The sequence below is a fragment of the Sphaerodactylus townsendi genome, linkage group LG15 (assembly GCF_021028975.2).
Source record: "Sphaerodactylus townsendi isolate TG3544 linkage group LG15, MPM_Stown_v2.3, whole genome shotgun sequence".
NCBI classification, from domain to species: Eukaryota; Metazoa; Chordata; class Lepidosauria; order Squamata; family Sphaerodactylidae; genus Sphaerodactylus; species Sphaerodactylus townsendi.
Genome location: NC_059439.1, coordinates 21,623,533 through 21,646,862, shown reverse-complemented (window position 1 = coordinate 21,646,862; position 23,330 = coordinate 21,623,533). Strand labels below are relative to the sequence as shown.

The 23,330-nt window shown below is 48.0% G+C and overlaps 1 protein-coding gene across 1 annotated transcript in view; it reads right to left on the bottom strand.

Annotated features, from left to right (window-relative positions):
- The window catches only part of LOC125444054 (deleted in malignant brain tumors 1 protein-like), a 109,697-nt gene extending 87,079 nt beyond the window's left edge, over nt 1–22,618 (bottom strand). The window contains exons 1-2 of the mRNA XM_048516492.1: nt 22,453–22,618; nt 21,791–21,877 (exon numbers count right to left, since the gene is read on the bottom strand). Coding sequence (XP_048372449.1) covers nt 21,791–21,877; nt 22,453–22,618 — 253 coding nt within the window. The remainder of the gene's footprint in view (nt 1–21,790; nt 21,878–22,452) is intronic.
- Between the last annotated feature and the right edge of the window lie 712 nt (nt 22,619–23,330).

Genomic DNA, 23,330 nt, shown 5'->3' with positions numbered 1-23,330 from the left:
GAAAATAGCATGGGATAAACATTTTTTTACTACTCTGTGGTATACCATTGGTGTGTGTTGGATTATTTTAGTAGTCTAAAAGATTAGTAGTCTAAAATATCATTTTAGACATCTGAATTCATGTCAACATAAACATTTTTACAACTCTGTGGCATGCCATTTGTGTATGTTAGATTATTTCAGCAGTCTAATAGATTATTAGTCCAAAAGATTATTTTAGTAGTCTAAAGATTATTTTAGTAGCCGAACTACTGGTGTGCTTCTTTGCAAACCTCCATACAGAGAGCATGGAGCAGAATACCTGTCACGACTTCTCAATTAAATTTTACCTGTAAGGTTTTCCTGCTACAATTACATTAGTAGTTTATGTTAATATCTAAACAAACTTTTTTTACAACTCTGTAGTATACCATTTGTGTATGTTAGATTATTTTAGTAGTCTAAAGGATTATTTTAGTAATCAAAGTACTGGTGTGGTTCTTTGCAAACCTCCTTATGGACAGCATGTAGCAGAATATCTGAAATGGCTTCTCAATTAAACTTTACCTGTGGAGTTTTCACATACAACAGGACTCTTTTTCCCCCCTTACATTTCATAGTTTTCTACAACCTAGAGCTTAATCCAGTCTAGTAGAACAATCCCCCGGTCATTTCTTGCCCCACTGTGTGTAAATTAAATCCGTGTTCTCTTGCCCACAATTCAAAATTCAGTGTAATGATAAAGATGTAATGATACAAAATTTAATGATACAAAATTCAAAATTCAGTGTAATGATGCAAATGGACTGGTATGGATACACACAAACTCCTCGGCCCCAAACTGTGAATCAATCTTTAGTTCTGGTGTAGAAACAGAAACAACCTCAGCATATACTTATGTTTCAATGATATAAATATGGCTTCTGTATATATTTAGATCCATAATGGGAGTTTATTTAGTTTTGGAGGCATAGGCAAAAGTAAACCGGGCTAAGTGGTTTAAGATCTGCTCTTTGTGACAATTGTTATATCCTTGACTTGTCCTTTTTAAGAATGTTGAATATAGTTTAATGCATGTAATTGCAGATGTTCTGGTTACAACTCATTGGTGTTTGGCTGAACATGATGGCGATACAGATTTAGGACTCTGCAGCCTTGTAGGTGAGTCTGAGAGTAAGAGGCGAGGGCAGGGAAATATCTGGTTCAATATGCCACATCTGTAAAATAGACAGATGGTCAGATTGAAATTATTTTGTTTCTGCGAGCTTTAAAGAAACAAAATGTTGCTGTTTGCTGTTTGTTTTCTTGGCTTTCATTGCAGTAATCAATATGTCTCTAAATAATCTGTCCAAATTGGCCTCCCATGGCTTAGGGGAAGGGAAAAGAGCACTTCAGGAATGTTGCAAAAGCGAATCAAGATAGCAAAGAAAAACACTTGCATTTGTTATAATCCTTATACATAATTGCCTAAGGGATGGAATGTCCGACAACAAACCCCCAGCCAATGGGTGTGGTGGACTCACAACATTCCATCCTGTCTCCTCCTACCTTTCCCCTCCAGGATCCTCCCTGCCCCCCAAAATATGGGCTGCTCTCCTGGAGGGAAGGGAGAGGAGGAGGGGGTCCCCTCCCTCCTTCTCCCCCTTTTTGAGCTCATTTTATTTTAATTTAAAATGGCTTGTTTGCTAATGTATTAATAACATGATAATGTTACTTGACACACACACTCTCAGTTTTGCTGGTGTATTGCAAATGGCACCAGGGCAGTTCACTGTGAAAATATAGAGAAAATGGGGAAAGGGGAACATTTCCTTTCCTTCAAACACCAGGTATACCTTTCCTTTTGGTTACATCCCAATAATGCCATGCCAGGAAACACCAATGCCACGCCAAGACGGCTGATCTGAATGACGCTAATTGCGAGGTTACTGTTGGTTTCTCTGGAACTTGAGGTTAACATATGCCATATGAACAATTTTTAAGCACAGAATATGTACCCTCAGTGTAATTAGAGGATTAAAAGTGCAACCATCAGCAGGTTTACTTGTAATCCTATAGGGTCTATTCAATAGAGCTTCATCCCAATATTTTTTTTAAAGGATTGCACTGTAAAGTTCAGAAATTATGTTAAAAGAATGTATGAATTAATTGGGTTAACATAATCTGTGCCATTTTCCAAAATAAATTAATCAAAGCCGTACACAAAGATATAATATAAACAGCATTAAAACGTTGAGGAAAAGCAAAATAATTAGTGGGGCAAAGTTAACAGTGAGGAATCATTATGGCCCTTTCCCCACTCACCTTTGCCCGAGGGTTGCTGCGGGCAATTCCCGGCGCGCGCAATTCCTGGCGCACGGCCTGGCTTCCCCATGACCCCGCGCTCTGTGCGGGGTCGTCAAAAGGCGCCATTTCAAAAGGCGCCAGGAATTCCGCGCATCGAGGGGGCGGGAGAGAGGCAGCATCGGGGCGGCTGCGTTCTCGCCGCCCCTGAAGTGGGGAAGGCAGCTGGACCCCGCGCTACTTGTGGAGAGTAGCGCGGGGCTTAAGGAAAGTGGGGAAAGGGCCTATATTTCCACAGGATTAAATAGCAGGGTTTTTTTTCAGGATAGAACATGAAAGGTTGGACACAGGATCCCTTCCATCAGATATTTCATTCAATTGTTCCCTCTCACCCTATTTTCAATATTCTTTTTTTATTAATCCAGGTGAACTTCCAGCACCTAAAATGATCCTGAATGCAACCTCAACTCCAGAGGGAAACTGGGCCTCTGTGCGATGTGTATGTCCTTTAGACTTCCCTGTGACTAGATTTTTTTTCTGTAAAGATGGGCACCCCGTTGCAGCCCAGAAATCGACATCTCACTCTGCTGTATATGCATTCTACATGTCTCAGCACAGTGCAGGCCAATATTCCTGTGGATATCAATACAAGAACCAGAACAACCGGGAGAAGAAATCCATCCTCAGTGCCGCTTGGAAAGTGACTGTCTCATCAGGTAAGGCTATTGAAGGGCTGGGTGCAGAAAAGGGCTGTGAGCTGCAGCTACCCAAGACTAATCATGTTAGGCTGTGTAGAGATGCTGTGTGTGTCATGGTTTCCAGTTGGCAAAGGCATTAGACAAGGATGTATTTTATCCCCTATCTCTTCAGTCTGTATGTTTGTGGGAAGAATCGTGGCTGAAAATAAAACTTCCTATAGAATTATCAGTCCCACAATCAGAACTATTATACTCTTCTGGTGAGGAGCAGGTAGTAGGTACTTACATTTTTATTCCACGTGGCAATCTATGTATAAAGGTTTGACACAGACAATGAAATTCTCTCTCTCTCTCTCTTTTTCTCACTGCCCCCTCCCCACCCTCGCCCCCAAGATTCAGGTCATGCAATGCCTCCTCATGTTTGGCTTCTTCGCTGTGGAATGGTGGTTCTCCTCCTGCTCTCAGCTCCAATCATCAGCTATTTCCTGAAGAAATTACCCTAGTTTTTCACCTAACCTGGCTGACCTGCTCTCCACCACTGTCTCCAGTCCTGTATCTATCATTTGCTCACTCAACAATTCTATTATAATATAGTTTGTCCTATGAGAGCCCAGATACCCTTTTCACCCTCCTGGGACTTCTCATCTAGTTCCAGGAGGTCTCCCAATCCCAGGTCCCCTTATTATGCATTCCAGACTACTCACTCCTCCACGCATATTTGGTCATTGACCTTAAGAACATAAGAAACAGCCTGCTGGATCAGACCAGAGTCCATCTAGTCCAGCTCTCTGCTACTTGCAGTGGCCCACCAGATACCTTTGGGAGCTCACATGCAGGATGTGAAAGCAACGGTCTTCTGCTGCTGCTGCTCCTGAGCACCTGGTCTGCTAAAGAGAGAGACCTTAAATTGAAAATAAAATTGCTTTAAATTGAAAATAAAAATTCAGAAAATTAATTTATCCATCTTCCATGTCGTATGTTGTTTTGCCCTTAGTAAATGTGTGAAGGAAGGCAGATATTCCACTTCACAAAAAGAAAAATTTCTCAGATTTTTTTAGAAATAGCATATACAGTATCACAAATTATTATGCTTTATGCATTTATTTACCATCTTAATTCTGGTTCCATCTATGTTACCCTCCTAGAGAGGAGTCTGGCCTCTCCTTCTTTTTGGGGGGAGATTTTAACGGACTGGGTTATAGGAGGCCTCATTGTTATGTTAACCGTTGTTTTAATAGATTTCAATGGATTTTAGCTATTGTATTGGTTGTTGTGTGGTCACTATTGTAGACCCTTATTTATTTGTGTATATATCTATTGACGTTGTGCACCGCCCAGAGCCCCTTGGGGATGGGGTGGTCTATAAATAAATAAATAAATAAATAAATAAATAAATAAATAAAATTTGCCTCATGCTTTCCGAAGAGAAAAATCTGCAGCCAAGAACTGAAGAAATTCTAAGGAATATCAATGCAAGAGAATTTCCTCTTTCCTTTGAAATGTGGACTAAAGTTGTCCACTGGACAGGAAAAAAAATGTCAAGTTGCTTTAACAGAGGCTGTATGTGTGGAAATGGGTAGCGGAAGCTCCTTGTGACATGAAGTTTAATAAAATCAAATAATATTACGAATAATATTTGTAAACAAAACAATTACGAGAGGGACAACTTGAAGAACCATTTGGAAAATTTGGCACCCATATTTGCCACTGTCCAACCGTCTTGACTGTGTGAAACGATGGTTAAGGGATATGTTTTCTGCTCTCTTAAGAATGCATCTGACTGAAAGAGCTCATCAAAGAGGCTGCAAATGGGGTGAGAACTGCATTAAAAAGGTGTGCAGAAATAGCTCTGTGGTATTGCATACTACATTCAGTGGCAAGACCTTCCACTAAGGCTGCATGGAGACAGGTCTTCCAAAATAGCCTTGTGGTTGCCTCTGCTTATTGAACATGTTATGTGGGAAAGAAACCAGAATGCACACAGTGAGCGCATTCTCTTCTCACAGCCCACGATCTCTCTAAATAAGCCCTTTTAAAAGAGGCAACTCAGTCTAGCTGAGTGCTACTTTCACATTAAAAAAAACTCTAATATGTACTTCTGGTAACATGACAACAAGTGGCAAATGTGGATAGGCAGAGTGCGAAAGAACATCTTGAAGCACAGAAGAAAGGCTTCCTGAAGGTTAGAACATTCTTGTGTAGCAACTCAATTATGTTGCTGTGTCAGTTCTGGAAAATGCAGAAGTGACTACTGGATGTTCTCTGGAAGTGATAAAGTGGCATCACTGACATCATATACCCCACAGAGCCCCTCCCAAATCTTTTAGTGGTTGCTAGGCTCAGCCTGGAAACCCTACACTAGTGGAGAGCAAAAGAACCTTGAATTTACTGTTATAGGAATCAGAACGTATATGATTTTTTTAAGGCAGAAAACTTGTAATAATAGTGAGAACCATAGCAAGTAGAGAGAAAAATGAAGTTTCTGGGCAATGGCAAAAGAACCCTGAATTTACTGTTATAGGAATCAGAATGTATATGATTTTTTAAGGCAGAAAACTTGTAATAATAGTGAGAACCATAGCAAGTAGAGAAAAAAATGAAGTTTCTAGGCAATGGCAAAAGAACCCTGAATTTACTGTTATAGGAATCAGAATGTATATGATTTTTTTAAGGCAGAAAACTTGTAATAATAGTGAGAACCATAGCAAGTAGAGGGAAAAAATGAAGTTTCTAGGCAATGGCCTGTCTAGCACAGCACTTTTCCATATAGGGCTCAAACTTGCTTGATATAAGGGAGGATGTTTTTCATTTTCAAGACAGAGAAAGCCATGTGTCTACCGGGAAAAAATACAAAGTAGGAAATTATGAATGTAAAGAAAAGGTAGAAAAGGGGAAAAACCTGACTCCTAATATATCTGTATTATTATAAGAGTCCAGCTAAATACAATGCAAAATTATAAAAATACATATTAAATTTGTATACACACTATCCAAAATAAAAAAGTTGATAATTAAAAGCATAAGTTCTATAGTCTGTCACAACTGTAAAAGTTAAACAGATCCATCCCGATCAAATATTATAAGCACAGTAACAAAACCTCAAAGGAAAGGCGAGTCAGATTACTGCGTGCCTCAAAATAGATGTTAGGGTAAACAGAGGTTAGGTTATGATGGACTTAACCAGTGTGGTTGTAACTGTAAAAAACCTAACATCTGTTTCAAGGTCTCCCCTCCTTTTGAATTTATTGCAGTTGAGTATTGTACCTTAATGAATATGCTTTCTTGGTGCAGCTATAAAGTGTTCTGCAGTTGCAATGGTTTTAGCAGCACCTTTCCAAATGATTATGGAAAATCAGTTGGCGGTATTTCTTCCCCCACCTACAGCCACTCCAAGTCACCAATAGCTAGGGCAAGTCAGGGTGGGGACTCATCCCTGACATTTCAGTTCCCCACTCTCTCTTTTAAATATCCAGAACAGTAGCTTCCAGTTTTGCAGCTTCTAAAACTGCTTACACATGTGCTACTTTTGCTTACTATCAGAGTCAGCTCTCAACAACTTTGCAATCTTGTTTGCATGCTATTGTTTCCGTGTTTGGTTAGTTTTTGATTTTCATTTTAGCATCTACATTGGATAAATGTTGTGATATGGGGAGGGTCCAGAGGTGGGATCCAGCAGGTTCTCACAGGTTCCCAAGAGTAAGTTACTAATTATTTGTGTGTGCCGAGAGGGGGTTACTAATTGGTGATTTTGCCACGTGATTTTTGCCTTAGTTATGCCCCTCCTCTCAGCAGTAGCGTGCAGAACTTGAAGCAGTCTAGCAGGAGGTGCACCGGCGTGTGTGGCAGCCTGCGCCTGCGTGCATTCGTTTCCCGCACAAGGACCGGTGCAGTGGCTGCATCCTTGCCACAGCCCTGCCCAGGAATGCCCCACCCCCAGGATGCCCGGCCACACCCCCGGGATGCCCCACCCAGCCTCATTGGCGCTATGCCACAGTTTGAATCCCACCACTATGGGAACCTGTTACTAAAATTTTTGGATCCTACCACTGGGAGGGTCTCCAAAAATGATGAAATGTTCACCACACACCATCTGTTCCTGCACCTTTTCCACATGGTCCTGGGGGAATATATATCTGTTAAATCCTCTTTTGAAATTCATAATAGCAAGGAGGAAATTCAAGTGCTTAGCGTGTAGAGTGCATACAGAAAATTCTAAGTAAGATTATATTGCCATTCATACTGTGGGGAGGAACTCAAAGTACATTTTAGGTCTACCTGAAGTAGTCCAAAAAAAAGGAACTCTATGTCAGAGCTTAAGAAAATAATGTATCATGTATACCAGAACATTTACAGTGTTTTATTAGAATACACTGTTATTGTAACAAACTGAATTAAAATTGCTAGAAATTCTGCAGTCATTGTGCATTTCTTCTTTTGGGGGGTGATCCAAAGTACTCTTCATCAAAGAACAGTTCCTTGAGATAAAGAACAGCCTGAGATAAAGAACAGGAAGAAAATGGAGGCAGTGTTACTGTCCTTCAGCCTTTGCTCAACACTAATAAAATATTCATGGAATATAGGTCAATCTGTGGCTTCTATCCATGGTGACTAAAGGTATAAATATTTTAAATCTTTTCAGAGTTTAGAAATAACAAGGAGGCCATGTTGTAAGTTTTACCATGCACCAATAAATTTAATTCCCCTCCCCTTAAATTCATGAGCCAGCAAAAAGCCAAACCAATCAGGCTCAATTTGTTCTAAAATTAAACTCTGCAAACTTAAAGTTAGCCTAGGGCCAGTATCTTGTCACCTAAATTCAAGTCATTTGCTCTTTGTGAAGCAGTTAAGAGCTTATCCTTACCTGGTTCCACTAAAAACACAACTTTGCTTTCTTTCCATATTTGAGGCAAATGTTTAACTAATTTCATTTCATTTACCATTTGCAATAAAATTGAAATATCCACAAAAATGAGATAGCACTCACCAGGGGACCATTTATTTTAAAGATTTTAATAGTGTAAACTATTGCAGTTAGCACATGTCATCTTTAAAATGTAAGGAGGCTTTCTTGAAGTTTAAGATGTGTGTATATTTTCTACAGAAGGTGCTTGTGATCTCTAAACCTCTTTCAAAATATACACACACTTCTACGGGTATCAGTCTGTCTTACTGCTGACTTGTCAATCAGGAAAGTTTATTGTACTCTTCATGTAATGATCAAATTTAAGAACTTAAATTTCTATTCCATACTACAATATATTTATGAAGCTTTGATGTCTATCCCCATGTATCCTGATCTTTCTCTCTTTGGCTCATTCCGCACATGCAGAATAATGCACTTTCAAACTGCTTTCAGTGCTCCTTGAAGCTGTGCGGAATAGCAAAATCCACTTGCAAACAGTTGTGAAAGTGATTTGAAAATGCATTATTTTGCGTGTGCGGAAGGGGCCTTTGATCCAAGACAAATAATACCTCCCTGATGGTGATTTTTCTGCTCCACAATGGTAATTCTCCTCCAAATCACTCAACACTAGTAATCAATTACTTGTTGAAGCAATCGAGCTACATTTTTTGGAAACAAGGATCTGCCACTGACTCGATTTTTTCCCCATCTGTCAAACTATTTGCTCACAGAACTGTCCTCTTAAAACAGAGGTGGCAACTAGAACCCTAGTGATACAGTTCAGCCTCCAAGAGCTTCCTGTCTAGCCCCTTCCGCACACGCAGAATAATGCATTTTCAATCCATTTTCACAACGTTTTGCAAGTGGATTTTGCTATTCCACACAGCTTCAAAGAGCATTGAAAGCAGTTTGAAAGTGCATTATTCTTCATGTGCGGAAAGGGCCTCTGACTCCCAGGAAATCCCTAAATCCCAGGTCCTTTCAGGATCATCTTCAGTGTACTCACATATGCATGTGCACCAATACGGTGATAAATGGGAGTGATGGCAGAAGAAAATTGAAGGGGGAAAATTTGAATAAAGTCTCTGAGGCAGTTCTCATTTAAGAGAAGGGAATTAAAGAGGAACCATCCAAAAAAAATAAGCTGTCTTGCTGCTATAGTAAAGTTACAATGTGGGTCAGGTTAGCATGAAGAAACGTTTTCAAAGAAACCCTTTCAAAGGAACTGTTTCAAATAAGTTCTTGCCAAAACTCATGGCCAAGTTTTGTTTCCAGAATGTGAATTTATTGAACAAGGTCTACAAGAAAGTTGAAGGCGGGGAAGGGAGCGGAAAGGCTCTTTGTCCTTGAAGCTGCCTCTTCAAACAGATGTGGCTGATAATCAAATGTTCAGACTTTTTTTTAAAAAAATGTAATGGTTTGTATTTTTGTCCTAGAACATCTATAGTAGCGTGTGTGAGTGCCTGTGGGAGAGCGAGCTAGAAACACGGCGAGACCAAACATGTGGAGGGGGAGACAGAGTTTTGCGGGTTTCAAAAGCCCTGATTACTTCTGCGAGTAAAGTAAAAGGGTCAGAGATTGTATCAAAAAAGAAGGGACTGGCTGCTTTTCCAGCAGAATTAGATTGGCCTACTAACTGCTGAGCCTGGATGCATCTGTTGTGGTTTCTCGGTGAGTTCGGGATAACAGTACTGAGATTTTGTGGAGATGGCCGGTGTCTTGGGAAGTCCCACCCCCCCCCCCCCCCACCCCCCCCCCCCCCCACCCCCCCCCCCCCCCACCCCCCCCCCCCCCCACCCCCCCCCCCCCCCACCCCCCCCCCCCCCCACCCCCCCCCCCCCCCACCCCCCCCCCCCCCCACCCCCCCCCCCCCCCACCCCCCCCCCCCCCCACCCCCCCCCCCCCCCACCCCCCCCCCCCCCCACCCCCCCCCCCCCCCACCCCCCCCCCCCCCCACCCCCCCCCCCCCCCACCCCCCCCCCCCCCCACCCCCCCCCCCCCCCACCCCCCCCCCCCCCCACCCCCCCCCCCCCCCACCCCCCCCCCCCCCCACCCCCCCCCCCCCCCACCCCCCCCCCCCCCCACCCCCCCCCCCCCCCACCCCCCCCCCCCCCCACCCCCCCCCCCCCCCACCCCCCCCCCCCCCCACCCCCCCCCCCCCCCACCCCCCCCCCCCCCCACCCCCCCCCCCCCCCACCCCCCCCCCCCCCCACCCCCCCCCCCCCCCACCCCCCCCCCCCCCCACCCCCCCCCCCCCCCACCCCCCCCCCCCCCCACCCCCCCCCCCCCCCACCCCCCCCCCCCCCCACCCCCCCCCCCCCCCACCCCCCCCCCCCCCCACCCCCCCCCCCCCCCACCCCCCCCCCCCCCCACCCCCCCCCCCCCCCACCCCCCCCCCCCCCCACCCCCCCCCCCCCCCACCCCCCCCCCCCCCCACCCCCCCCCCCCCCCACCCCCCCCCCCCCCCACCCCCCCCCCCCCCCACCCCCCCCCCCCCCCACCCCCCCCCCCCCCCACCCCCCCCCCCCCCCACCCCCCCCCCCCCCCACCCCCCCCCCCCCCCACCCCCCCCCCCCCCCACCCCCCCCCCCCCCCACCCCCCCCCCCCCCCACCCCCCCCCCCCCCCACCCCCCCCCCCCCCCACCCCCCCCCCCCCCCACCCCCCCCCCCCCCCACCCCCCCCCCCCCCCACCCCCCCCCCCCCCCACCCCCCCCCCCCCCCACCCCCCCCCCCCCCCACCCCCCCCCCCCCCCACCCCCCCCCCCCCCCACCCCCCCCCCCCCCCACCCCCCCCCCCCCCCACCCCCCCCCCCCCCCACCCCCCCCCCCCCCCACCCCCCCCCCCCCCCACCCCCCCCCCCCCCCACCCCCCCCCCCCCCCACCCCCCCCCCCCCCCACCCCCCCCCCCCCCCACCCCCCCCCCCCCCCACCCCCCCCCCCCCCCACCCCCCCCCCCCCCCACCCCCCCCCCCCCCCACCCCCCCCCCCCCCCACCCCCCCCCCCCCCCACCCCCCCCCCCCCCCACCCCCCCCCCCCCCCACCCCCCCCCCCCCCCACCCCCCCCCCCCCCCACCCCCCCCCCCCCCCACCCCCCCCCCCCCCCACCCCCCCCCCCCCCCACCCCCCCCCCCCCCCACCCCCCCCCCCCCCCACCCCCCCCCCCCCCCACCCCCCCCCCCCCCCACCCCCCCCCCCCCCCACCCCCCCCCCCCCCCACCCCCCCCCCCCCCCACCCCCCCCCCCCCCCACCCCCCCCCCCCCCCACCCCCCCCCCCCCCCACCCCCCCCCCCCCCCACCCCCCCCCCCCCCCACCCCCCCCCCCCCCCACCCCCCCCCCCCCCCACCCCCCCCCCCCCCCACCCCCCCCCCCCCCCACCCCCCCCCCCCCCCACCCCCCCCCCCCCCCACCCCCCCCCCCCCCCACCCCCCCCCCCCCCCACCCCCCCCCCCCCCCACCCCCCCCCCCCCCCACCCCCCCCCCCCCCCACCCCCCCCCCCCCCCACCCCCCCCCCCCCCCACCCCCCCCCCCCCCCACCCCCCCCCCCCCCCACCCCCCCCCCCCCCCACCCCCCCCCCCCCCCACCCCCCCCCCCCCCCACCCCCCCCCCCCCCCACCCCCCCCCCCCCCCACCCCCCCCCCCCCCCACCCCCCCCCCCCCCCACCCCCCCCCCCCCCCACCCCCCCCCCCCCCCACCCCCCCCCCCCCCCACCCCCCCCCCCCCCCACCCCCCCCCCCCCCCACCCCCCCCCCCCCCCACCCCCCCCCCCCCCCACCCCCCCCCCCCCCCACCCCCCCCCCCCCCCACCCCCCCCCCCCCCCACCCCCCCCCCCCCCCACCCCCCCCCCCCCCCACCCCCCCCCCCCCCCACCCCCCCCCCCCCCCACCCCCCCCCCCCCCCACCCCCCCCCCCCCCCACCCCCCCCCCCCCCCACCCCCCCCCCCCCCCACCCCCCCCCCCCCCCACCCCCCCCCCCCCCCACCCCCCCCCCCCCCCACCCCCCCCCCCCCCCACCCCCCCCCCCCCCCACCCCCCCCCCCCCCCACCCCCCCCCCCCCCCACCCCCCCCCCCCCCCACCCCCCCCCCCCCCCACCCCCCCCCCCCCCCACCCCCCCCCCCCCCCACCCCCCCCCCCCCCCACCCCCCCCCCCCCCCACCCCCCCCCCCCCCCACCCCCCCCCCCCCCCACCCCCCCCCCCCCCCACCCCCCCCCCCCCCCACCCCCCCCCCCCCCCACCCCCCCCCCCCCCCACCCCCCCCCCCCCCCACCCCCCCCCCCCCCCACCCCCCCCCCCCCCCACCCCCCCCCCCCCCCACCCCCCCCCCCCCCCACCCCCCCCCCCCCCCACCCCCCCCCCCCCCCACCCCCCCCCCCCCCCACCCCCCCCCCCCCCCACCCCCCCCCCCCCCCACCCCCCCCCCCCCCCACCCCCCCCCCCCCCCACCCCCCCCCCCCCCCACCCCCCCCCCCCCCCACCCCCCCCCCCCCCCACCCCCCCCCCCCCCCACCCCCCCCCCCCCCCACCCCCCCCCCCCCCCACCCCCCCCCCCCCCCACCCCCCCCCCCCCCCACCCCCCCCCCCCCCCACCCCCCCCCCCCCCCACCCCCCCCCCCCCCCACCCCCCCCCCCCCCCACCCCCCCCCCCCCCCACCCCCCCCCCCCCCCACCCCCCCCCCCCCCCACCCCCCCCCCCCCCCACCCCCCCCCCCCCCCACCCAGGGTGAAAAAAACAAACACTACAACAGGTTCCCCAAAGGCCCAATAAAACAAAAAAGATCTGAGCCTGCTTTTCGACTGAAATCTGGATATGCAATTTTTTGAAAAATCAAACAGACAATGAGCAGTATGTAGGAACAGACAATCCTTTATTTATAGCCATATCTATAAATAATATAATTGTATTAGGAGTCATATCACCCTCTCCAGCTCACCTGGATAGTTGCAGTCGGTTAAATGTGTGTCATGGGCACCTTTGCCCAAACTCCTGTGAGCTGCAAACAGAGAACCTGTAATTACATGCACATTGTATGATTTAGGTAATGTTTGAAAATAAATGCAATCCCAGTTATCCTAAGAGGCTATCCAGAACTCCTTCAATGTAGATTCTCGTTCCTGAATCCCTTTGAAATAGCCTAAAATGGGATTGGTAATTCGTGAGAAAAGATCATGTGGGATACAAAGGCAGAAACCCATTCTACCCCATGTTGCAGTCCCAATCTGAATTGGGACCCTGTGGTGCCCCTAAATGGAATTGCCACTAAGAACTATCCGCTGTAGAGTGGCCAGCAGTTCCCCTGTTCAATTTGTTAAATGTAGTTTGGCCCTAAGAATCAAAACAGATAGAACAATGAAAGACGCATAATTGGACTGCCCGAGTATTTTTTTTAAATGCTGACAGTAGTTGGATAACTCCCAACTTACACTGAGACCATGGGGGAAGGAGGAAGCCAAGGATTTATCAATTCTCTTGTCATCTGACATCAAACCAATCCTTGTAATCCTAACTGTCAATGGAATAAAGATGGGCTGCTCAGGAGTGCCTTTGAGGAGATTAATAATCCTGTATAGTTAAAGCGGCATACAGGCAAGAGGGGGAATGGTCTTCCCAAAAGGACAGTTCATTTATCCAGTGCAGATTTCTTTATGAATCCAAATGATTACCATTAACTGAAATACAAGGAAACAACTTTCCAAGAATTTTAAGAAAGACCATTTAAATCATATATTGTTCTCCTGTTCAGTTTGGTTTTCATGCATACAGGTACACTAACTTTCTCCAAGGAAAGTTCTCCAAGGAAATTAAAGAGGAGTGTGTTTTCCCAAGCCTTCCCAAGGCACAGGTCATTTCCACAACATCTCATTGCTGTTATCCCAAACTCACCCAGAAACCACAACAGATGCATCCGGGCTCAGCGGTTAGTTGGCCTGTCTGAATCTGCTGGAGAAGTAGCCAGTCCTTCCTTGCTTGATACAGGATACAAGTTACTGGCAGAACAGTCGAAAGTAATCAGGCCTTTTGAGACAGGCAAAATTCTGTCTCCCCCTCCACACATGATTGGTCTCTGTGTCTTTAGCTCGCTCTCTCACAGGCACTCGCACACACTACTATAGATGCTCTCGGAGGAAAATACAAACCATTACATTTTTTTTTACGTCTGAACCTTTGATTATGTGTCACATTTGTTCAAAGAGGCAGCTTCAAGGTCAAAAACCCTTTCCTTCCCATCCTTCAACTTTCTTGTTCTATGTTCAATACGTTCATAGAACATTTGCACGTGAGTTTTGGCAAGATGCTCTTTGAAAGTGGTCCTCAGGGTGGGCTGGTCCTTCATGCGAACCTAACTTTAGCAATTTAAATAAAATTATAACTTTATTTTAACTTTATTATAGCAGCAAGACAGCTTGTTCTTAGACTGTTCCTCTTTAACCCTCTTCTAGCCTATGTCAACTGCCCTGGAGGCTTTACTCAAGCTTTCCCCTTTCTGTATTCTTTAGGTATCATTCCCATTTCTTGGTGTACCTGCAGGAATGAGAACCTTGAAGTTCATCCTATGGTGATCTGGGATAGGAGGATTTTTTGGGAGTCAGACAAGAAGCTCCTGGAAGCTGAACTGAGTCACCAGGCTGCCAATTGCTAGTTCTATTTTAAGAGGACAGTTGTGTGAGTAGATAATGTGATAGGCTGATTCTGCATGGACCAAAAACAACAGTGTGAAAACGGTGTGAAAACGGTGTGAAAGGGTTTATACTGTTTTCACACCATTTTCACACTGCTGTTTTTGGCCCATGCGGAATCAGCCATAGATAAAAGACTGGAGTCAGTTCTCCGTTTCCAAAATGTAGTTCAGTTGCTTCAACAAATAATTGTAATGTAAGTTCTCAGATCTGGTCATTACGCAGAGCTTCTGATGGCCACTGTAGATCTGGTCGGTTGTGATAGGGGGTGCCAACATTCTGGAGAAAAAAATATAGTTCTGTAATAGAGGATTAAGGGCATATCACAACCAATCAGATCTCCAGTGGCTAACCAGGAACTCTGCTTGACAAAGCTCAACCAGGCCACATTCATTTTCTTTAAAAAATTGCCCACTTGACAGGCATCAGTTGTCAATGAATGAGGGCTGCACATCCGAATAAAGCTGATCCAAAAAAAATCAACCTCAAAAAGCCATTTGGCTTTGGGGCAAATTATTTTAGGCTGAAAAAATGGCGGTAATTAGAGGAAACTGAAAAGCAGATGCTGAGAAATGCTGGCTTTTTTTGCATTGATTGGGATACTTAGGGCCCGCCCACCCCCATTAAAAAAAGGAGGAGTACCCTTTGCCCTCTGCCCCTCCCTTTCATCTGCTGGGTGCCACCACAAAAGTCCACATGGGCTCAGAGGTGGCAGGTGGCAAAGAGATGAGCTCTGGGCTTTGCAAAGATGACTCCAGCATTTAGCCCTGTGGCTTGGAATTTTGGGGGATCAGGTTTTAAAAAGCCTGAAAAAAATTAAAAACAACAAAAACTGGGAAATAATCCATGCCAGTTATGGGGCTTTTGTTTTTTTCTGTTTTTTCCCCAAAATGTCCAAGTTTTTCAAACCCACACCCCAAAAAACTAGGAAAAGAGGTTTATATCCCTACAGTGAACGTCATGGTATCTACACATGCAATCATGGGCAAGCAAGCTCTTCCCTCCAGATATAAACTGCCTTTCTTTCACTTTAAACCCAGCTCTTCCACACTGAGCTCCAAGGCCTTGACTGATCAATGAAGCCATAAGAAGTAATTGACCAGGACACTCAGACTGTCCTCTTTACCAATCTTTCTTTCGGTGGATGATGGAGCTGCAGAATAGAAAATCTTGAACAATTGCAATTTTTTTTTTCCATTGTCAAACTTTTATTAAAAAAACAACCTGGAGACAACGTTAAATAATTGAAGCTGTGAATGCAGGCATAACAGCATGTCACCACATTGATTTAATGTTAGTTTTCAATTTCTCAAACAAAAAATATGAAGCCCCCTGGTGGTTGGGGAGCAACTGGCCGATGGGACAGCCAAGCCTTGTGAGAACCCGGAGCACACCTGCCTTCTCATTATTTTTTAAAAAATATATGAAGGCATGCTCTGCTGTTTATGATTCCAGTGGCAGGAAGAAACCTCCAGCAAAGAATATGTCCTCCTTGTAACTTTAAGGACTGCTCAGCCCTTTCCTTTTTAAAATTTAAAGGGCTAGGAGCAATTAATGTGGAATTCACTGTCAAAGGAAGTGGTAGTGGACACAGGCGTCGATGGCTTTAAAAGCGGATTAGACAAATTCATGAAAGGTAGGCCTATCTATGGGTACTAGCCATGGTAACCAAAGGAAACCTACATATTCAGAGGCAGTAAACTGCTAAACGCCCCCACCAGGAAGCAGCATCAGGGCAGACCTCAGCATCTATGCCCTGATGTTGGACCCCCATTGGAACTAGTTGGCCACTGTGGGAAACAGATGTCAAACTAGATGTCAGCTGTGAAAAAGGCAAACTCTATGCTGGGGATCATTAGGAAAGGAATTGATCATAAAACTGCAAAGATTGTCATGCCCTTATATAAAGCAGTGGTGCGACCGCACTTGGAGTACTGTGTCCAGTTCTGGTCGCCGCATCTCAAAAAGGATATTGAGGAGATAGAAAAAGTGCAGAGAAGGGCAACAAGGATGATTGAGGGACTGGAGCACCTTCCCTATGAGGAGAGGCTGCAGCGTTTGGGACTCTTTAGTTTGGAGAGGAGACGTCTGAGGGGGGATATGATTGAAGTCTATAAAAATTATGCATAGGAGATTTAGAAAATGTTGACAGAGAGAAATTTTTCTCTCTAGAACCAGGGGGCATTCATTGAAAATGCTGGGGGGAAGAATTAGGACTAATAAAAGGAAACACTTCTTCACGCAACGTGTGATTGGTGTTTGGAATATGCTGCCACAGGAGGTGGTGATGGCCACTAACCTGGATAGCTTTAAAAGGGACTTGGACAGATTTATGGAGGAGAAGTCGATTTATGGCTACCAATCTTGATCCTCTTTGATCTGAGATTGCAAATGCCTTAACAGACCAGGTGATCGGGAGCAACAGCCGCAGAAGGCCATTGCTTTCACATCCTGCATGTGAGCTCCCAAAGGCACCTGGTGGGCCACTGCGAGTAGCAGAGAGTTGGACTAGATGGACTCTGGTCTGATCCAGCTGGCTTGTTCTTATGTTCTTATGTCAAACTAGATAGATCACTGGTCTCATCCAGCTATGCTCTTCTTAGGTCTTCAAACTTTGTTTTAAACAAAAGGATGGTTGGGAGTTCAGAGGATCACTATAACAATGCTATGCAATCGCACAATAATGATTACTTATTTTTTAAAAACAACTAAAAAAGCATTCAGGTGGTCCAGTGAAGGGGGGAGGGGAATAATAGGAAAAATGGCAATTGATGGAGGAAATGGTACACCTGCTGCAATGCGGACCTTCCACTGACACAGCAAATGCCTCTACGAATGCTTTTGCAGCATGCTTGAAGTCTTTATGTCCAGATGCAGGGGTGTGTGTGTGTGTGTGTGTGTGTGTGGTGCAGGAGTGGATGGAGTCCTTTGCACAACCAAAGACATACTTCCGGCTGCTTCTTGAGTGAAGACAAAAGAACTCAGAGAGTCAGGAAAGAAAGGAGCAGTTCCTCTGCAGGACTGACAATTCGACTCTGCTCCCAATGAACCTCTTCTGGCTTTTCTGTAAGTAGGAGAAAGCAGCGAGGTGGTGGTCTTTAGGAAAAATCTTGGAAAATCACATTTCTTTTCAGGGTTTGTCTAGCAAAAAGTGTCACTGTGTGTGTGTGTGTGTGTGTGTGTGTGTGTGTGTGTGTGTGTGTGAGAGAGAGAGAGAGAGAGAGAGAGAGAGAGAGAGTATATCAAAAGAATCCTATAAATAGAGAATATCAGGATGAAAATAATTTACATTTATTTCTGGTACTGTTTCTTGGAGAGGGCTCAGAACAGAAAATAGCACTTCATGACTCTCTTAACAATACTCTGGTTTGGTCTACTTTTACTCACAAGGAAGGGTAAATAGAGCCTGACCTCTGGGTATTTTCAATAAGTTATTCTTTGTTATTTCAGCTGATGATGACATGAAAATTCTTAGAAAGAAAGACAGAGGCCCCTTCCGCACATCCAAAATAATGCGTTTTCAAACCACTTTCACAACTGTTTGCAAGTGGATTTTGCTATTCCGCACAGCTTCAAAGAGCACTGAAAGCAGTTTGAAAGTGCATTATTCTGCATGTGCGGAATGAGCCAGAGTAATCTCACGCAAAGTTACTCCAGTCTGAAATGAATGGGTTTAGATTGAAGTAACTCTTTTTAGGACTGCACCGTAACTGAAGGGTCATCCCTGGAATTATATTTTTTTTCTGAATGCCTTTTTCTCTAACTTAAGTCCCCCTGTTTTTGTTTGTTTTTAGTCTTAGCATAACATTTTCCCAGTGCAACTCATGGCCACCCTCCATATTCTCTTACCTTATAGATACATGGAAAGATGCCACATCTATGTAGACCAAGAGGATAGCTGTGCATACCATTGGAGTGTTCCTAAACAACTGAGAAATCAGGGTTTTTTTAACTGGGGGAATACAAAAAAGAAATTTGGCTTTTCAGCCTTTTGTCTTTTATCTTCATTGTGTCTAAAGCAGGGGTCTCGAACTTTTCAGTACAAGGGGCACGATTGAGTATTCATGGGCTGAAAAAAAATCAGTTTTATGAAATATATGACTAAAATGTAAATGAATGAAAAGCCCTCATATCGGAAAGTTTGGGGACCCCTGTTGAAGGAAGGTGGGAATAGAGGACAGAGGTAGGAAAGAGCATGGGCAAGTAATGAGAGAAGATTTTTGAGGAAGAACCTAGGATGTCATCTGTTGCATGGTTTGAAGAAGCATTTCTGAAACACAAGGTTAGGAAACTGGCTGAGTTTCAGGTGCCACAGTATCGTGGCAATCTTACCCTGCTACACTCAGCTCTCATTGTCCATGTAAGCTGAGTCAGGCTTGGCATGGGTCCTCTCTCGCTCTGCTGCTGGCCGGCCTAGCTTGGGATAGTCTTGCACTTCACTGCGGGTGTCTTTGGAGGACAACCCTCTCTTGGGTCCCCACAGGTCCAATTTTCATCCCTATCCTTATTTTCTCCTGGGCCCCTCCTTTCTGGCCTGCCAACTTCCCATTAACAGAGGTTGGGAGATCAGAACTCTTGTCTTCATACACTCTTTTGTTCTACATTTCTCTTTCTGGCCACTTCTTGTTCACTCTATTGTCACCTTCTCCTCCCTGGCCCTTCTCCAGATCAGTTTTGTTAATTTTCTGGGTTGCTTCAATCTTCAAACCCAGGACCCAGGACGTCAGGCACATGTAGCCCCTTTGTGGCTTTCTCCATCACATCTTTATATGCCTTTTAATGATTAGTCTTTTTAGTGCAACCACCACGTACATGTGTTTCTGCAAGCTCAGCAAATACTTAAAGCATATAAAAATGTATAATCTGTACTATAGTGGGTCGAATTCCTTTGTTTTTACTTAGGTGGCTAACAAAATACTAACCTTGGTAGACCAATGCCCTGACTCATTACAGGGAAACTGTATGCAGGTGTTCACAAGAACAGCATGAAAAAATCAGAAAAGAAAGATTTTATATACTTCTCATCATTCTTACCTGCATAAACATATAGACTAAACCATATACACTTTCTGCATCCCTTTGCTAAGTGATTTGTAAAATGATGAGAAAATTAACCTCCTTTACACCAAGTATCACTACAATATAAAATTGTATCTTACACCCATTTAGTTGAGCAACTAGAGGGTGCATGGCGGGGTGGGGGTGGGGAGGGAATGCAAAGCAATTTTCACAGTCCCAAAGACTTAAACAAACATAAGATAGTTTCAGAACCTTCTGAATAGCCAAATATGATAGTTATTGCATTTATTTTTCCAAACAATTAATCTGTACATGAAATTACAGATGGTCTGTTTGCAACTCTCTGCTGTTGGGGTCAAGTTATTGAGAATGTGGATTTGGGACTATGCAGTTCTACAGGTGCGTCTGAGAATAAGAAATGGAAAAAGGGTATGGCATGTAATTTGCAGCCCGGTGGTGTTTTATTTTTATTCTTAACACAATATATCTATATGTTTGCTGTTTCTATATCTAGCTGTCATTCTGTGTTTGAGAGAAAAGAATAGAATGTGGGCTGCATACATTCACTTTGGTTTTCACTAATATGTTCCACCTGATAGCTGGCAGTGTAACTCCTGATATGTAGGAAAATGTAAAATAATATTAACCATAATTATAATAATAATAAGGCCCTCCAAATGCTAAGGCTCCACTTGAAGCTAAAACTTCCTTCACTTGTTACTGAAATAAGTGCTGAATTGTAGAATTGAAATATAGGTTTTCAATGTGAAAGATATCAAAGGCATGCTGTTAATCCATTGTTTAAATGGAAATAGTAACAAATAGTCTTATGACATATCACTTGTCTGAAGCAGTTGTTCATGGAGGAATCCTAACAATGACAATCATATATTTTAAAACAAAAATAATCTGTAATAAAAACAAAATAAACATGATAAATTTAACAGTGATTAATGATCCTACTTCCACAGAACTAAATGGCCAACAATAAAGTCTAAGCTTGAGCAATACTGGAAAAAATCGGTAAAATTCAGACTCCGCCTTATTCAGCTTTAAAAAATATTATTAAAGCCAAATCAGCCAAATATCTGATTCGGTATATCTGAATATATTCACATGTACCCAAAAAATCTGGTTAGTTTGAATTTTTTGGTATTTTTTAGGTTTTTTGTTTTTGGCCTGTATGGGGCGCATTTTAAGCTAGTGGCACTGAAATGTCAGGGTATCTTCAGGAGACTCTCCTGATGATGCCACCCAGGTCTGGTGAAGTTTGGTTCCGGAAGTCCAGTTTTATGGACCCCCAGTTTTATGGACCCCCAGTCCCCCATTGTTTCCAAATGGAGCTAATTGGAGATGAGGGCTACCCCTTTGAACAGGGGTGGGCAATTATTTTTTCCATGGGGCCACATAAGAAACAGAAAATATTGTGGAGGGCCGGGCCAAAAGGCAGGGGGGCGAGGCGCTTTTGAAAGCCCCGCAGAAGCCGGCAGCCAAGGCCGTATAATGCCCCGGTCTGCCTTTGAAGGTCCATAAAATTGCACCCCCTACTTAGCTAGCCTTAAAAAGGTCCAAATCTGCCACGATTCTCTCCATAACAGAGCATGTTCAGAAGTCCTGCATTTTTCTATCATTTGTAAACATTCTCTGCCTCCTGCTCTGTTGTTATATCCCTTCCCTTTATTGTTGTAGGTGAACTTCCTGCGCCTGAGATGTTTCTGAATGCAACTTCGCCCAAAATAGGAGACTGGGTCTTCATACAGTGCATATGTCCACTAAACTTCCTTGTTCCTAAATTTTTTTTTTGTAAAGATGGAAATATTATTGCATCCTGCAAAGCTGAATTTAATCGCGCTGTTTACAAATTTAATATCTCCGAGCAGAGTTCAGGCCAATATTGCTGTGGGTATCAACATAAAGACAGTCAAAATCAGGAGAAGAAGTCCATGCTCAGTGGTAAATGGGAACTGGTTGTTCTGCCAGGTAAGACTGCTGAAGTGATCAGGAGTTTCAATTTTAGGCAGTGTACCAGTGATTATTTCTGAGATGAGTAAATGGATTGAAAGCCCCTTTGTGAAATGGTGGCCTTATCCACTGTGCTGAATAGAGGTGCATAAAGATACATGCATCATAACTGGATGGGGAGACGTTGCATTTTTTTCACTCTGTGTTCCTTTCCCTCTGTCCACTGCACACATTTCTTTGTTCTGGTTAGCACAGTCACACTCCTGGGGTTCTCACTATTTGGCAATTCTTGCTGGAGTTTCACTTTGAAGTGGATTTCTATGATCTCCATTAGATCTGCTAGCAGTTCTGCAGCCATTCAGAGTTATGAAAAGAGAGAGAGCAGCTACAGCACTAAAGCGATGAAAGTGATTATCACGGTACTATGACAAACAGCCTGATCGCCAGAAAAGAAGTTTTTCATCTAGCTCATAGGAAAATTAGATAACTGGCTTTTGTGAGGTTTTTAGGCTATGTGGCTATTACTTCTCTTATGGGAACGGTATCTTTACAAAATATCTGTACTTTAAAATCGTTGCTAAAATCAGGGAGGGTACCTCTGGATTTTTAATTGAGGAAATTCCGATCTCTGGGGGAGGGGTGAAAGTTCTTCAGCCTTGACATAGGTTTGAGGCTATCCGGTTCTGAATTTCTCTCCCCTCCCCTCACAGAAAAATTCCATTCTTTTTGCATGCTGACCACATGGTTTTAGTCTCCCTTCACAAGTCTAAATAGACTGCTGCACAGACCAGGTGATTTTTGTAACCAAAAGGCTTTAGAGATTAATTATGGTAAGACCAAATTTATGTTTTTTAGAAAAACCTCAAAAGTGCCTATGGAGTATTCATTGAATTCTTAGCGAACAATGCGACTCCTATACATACCTGGGAGTAACTGTCTGTGAGACTTTAAGTTGAAAGAGGCCGGCACAAGAGAGAGGCAGCGAACGGTCCCAGAAACAACCGGGAAGACGGCGCCACAGAGCACCATCGCCCCGGTCGACCTACCATCTCTGTGGCCGTCTGGCGCACCACCGACACCTGGGGACATGCCCCCCTGCCCTGCGCGACTACTCCGGTGTTGCAGGGCAGGGGTGTGTGTCCCCAGGCCTCGGCTACGCACCGGACGGCCACAGAGACGGTAGATGGACAGTGAAAAGGGGGAGGGAGGGCGCCTTCAAGCCGCTGCCGTTCGCCCAGCAGCAGCTCGAAACCGCCATTTTCCATAAACCTCGCTGGGAAAGCAAGGTCGGAAAACGGTGGCTTCACGCCACTCGGGAGCCGCGAGGGCGGTGCGGCTACACAGCAGCTGCGCCCCCCATGCAAACAGCTCCCCCCATGCGAACAGCAAAAACGCCATCCCCAGGGCGCTGTTTCCGGCCCGTGCGGAAAGGGTCTTGGTTGGCGTTCCATAAGGCATTCCATCTGAATAACTCCCAGTCAAGAAGCGTTTGGTGCCACTTCCACCATTTGTTCCATTTTGATTACTTGATTTCCACTGCCTTTCTAGCCCATTTCTTGACTTTGATGCATGGCTCTTTCTGTCATAGAGGACGATAAAATAACATTATGCCAATGTATGTGTATGATACTCATTATTCTGTCTGAGTACTATTCTGTTAGTTTTCCCACTGATAGAAGAGGCAAGAGAAGCAGGCTGTTTAACCACCCAAAGTCTGTGCTGAGACTTCTATGAATAAATGACCCATGGGTTGAGGTCTGCAAAGAAAAGTGGACATGTGCAAGAAAAAATGGACAAGCTG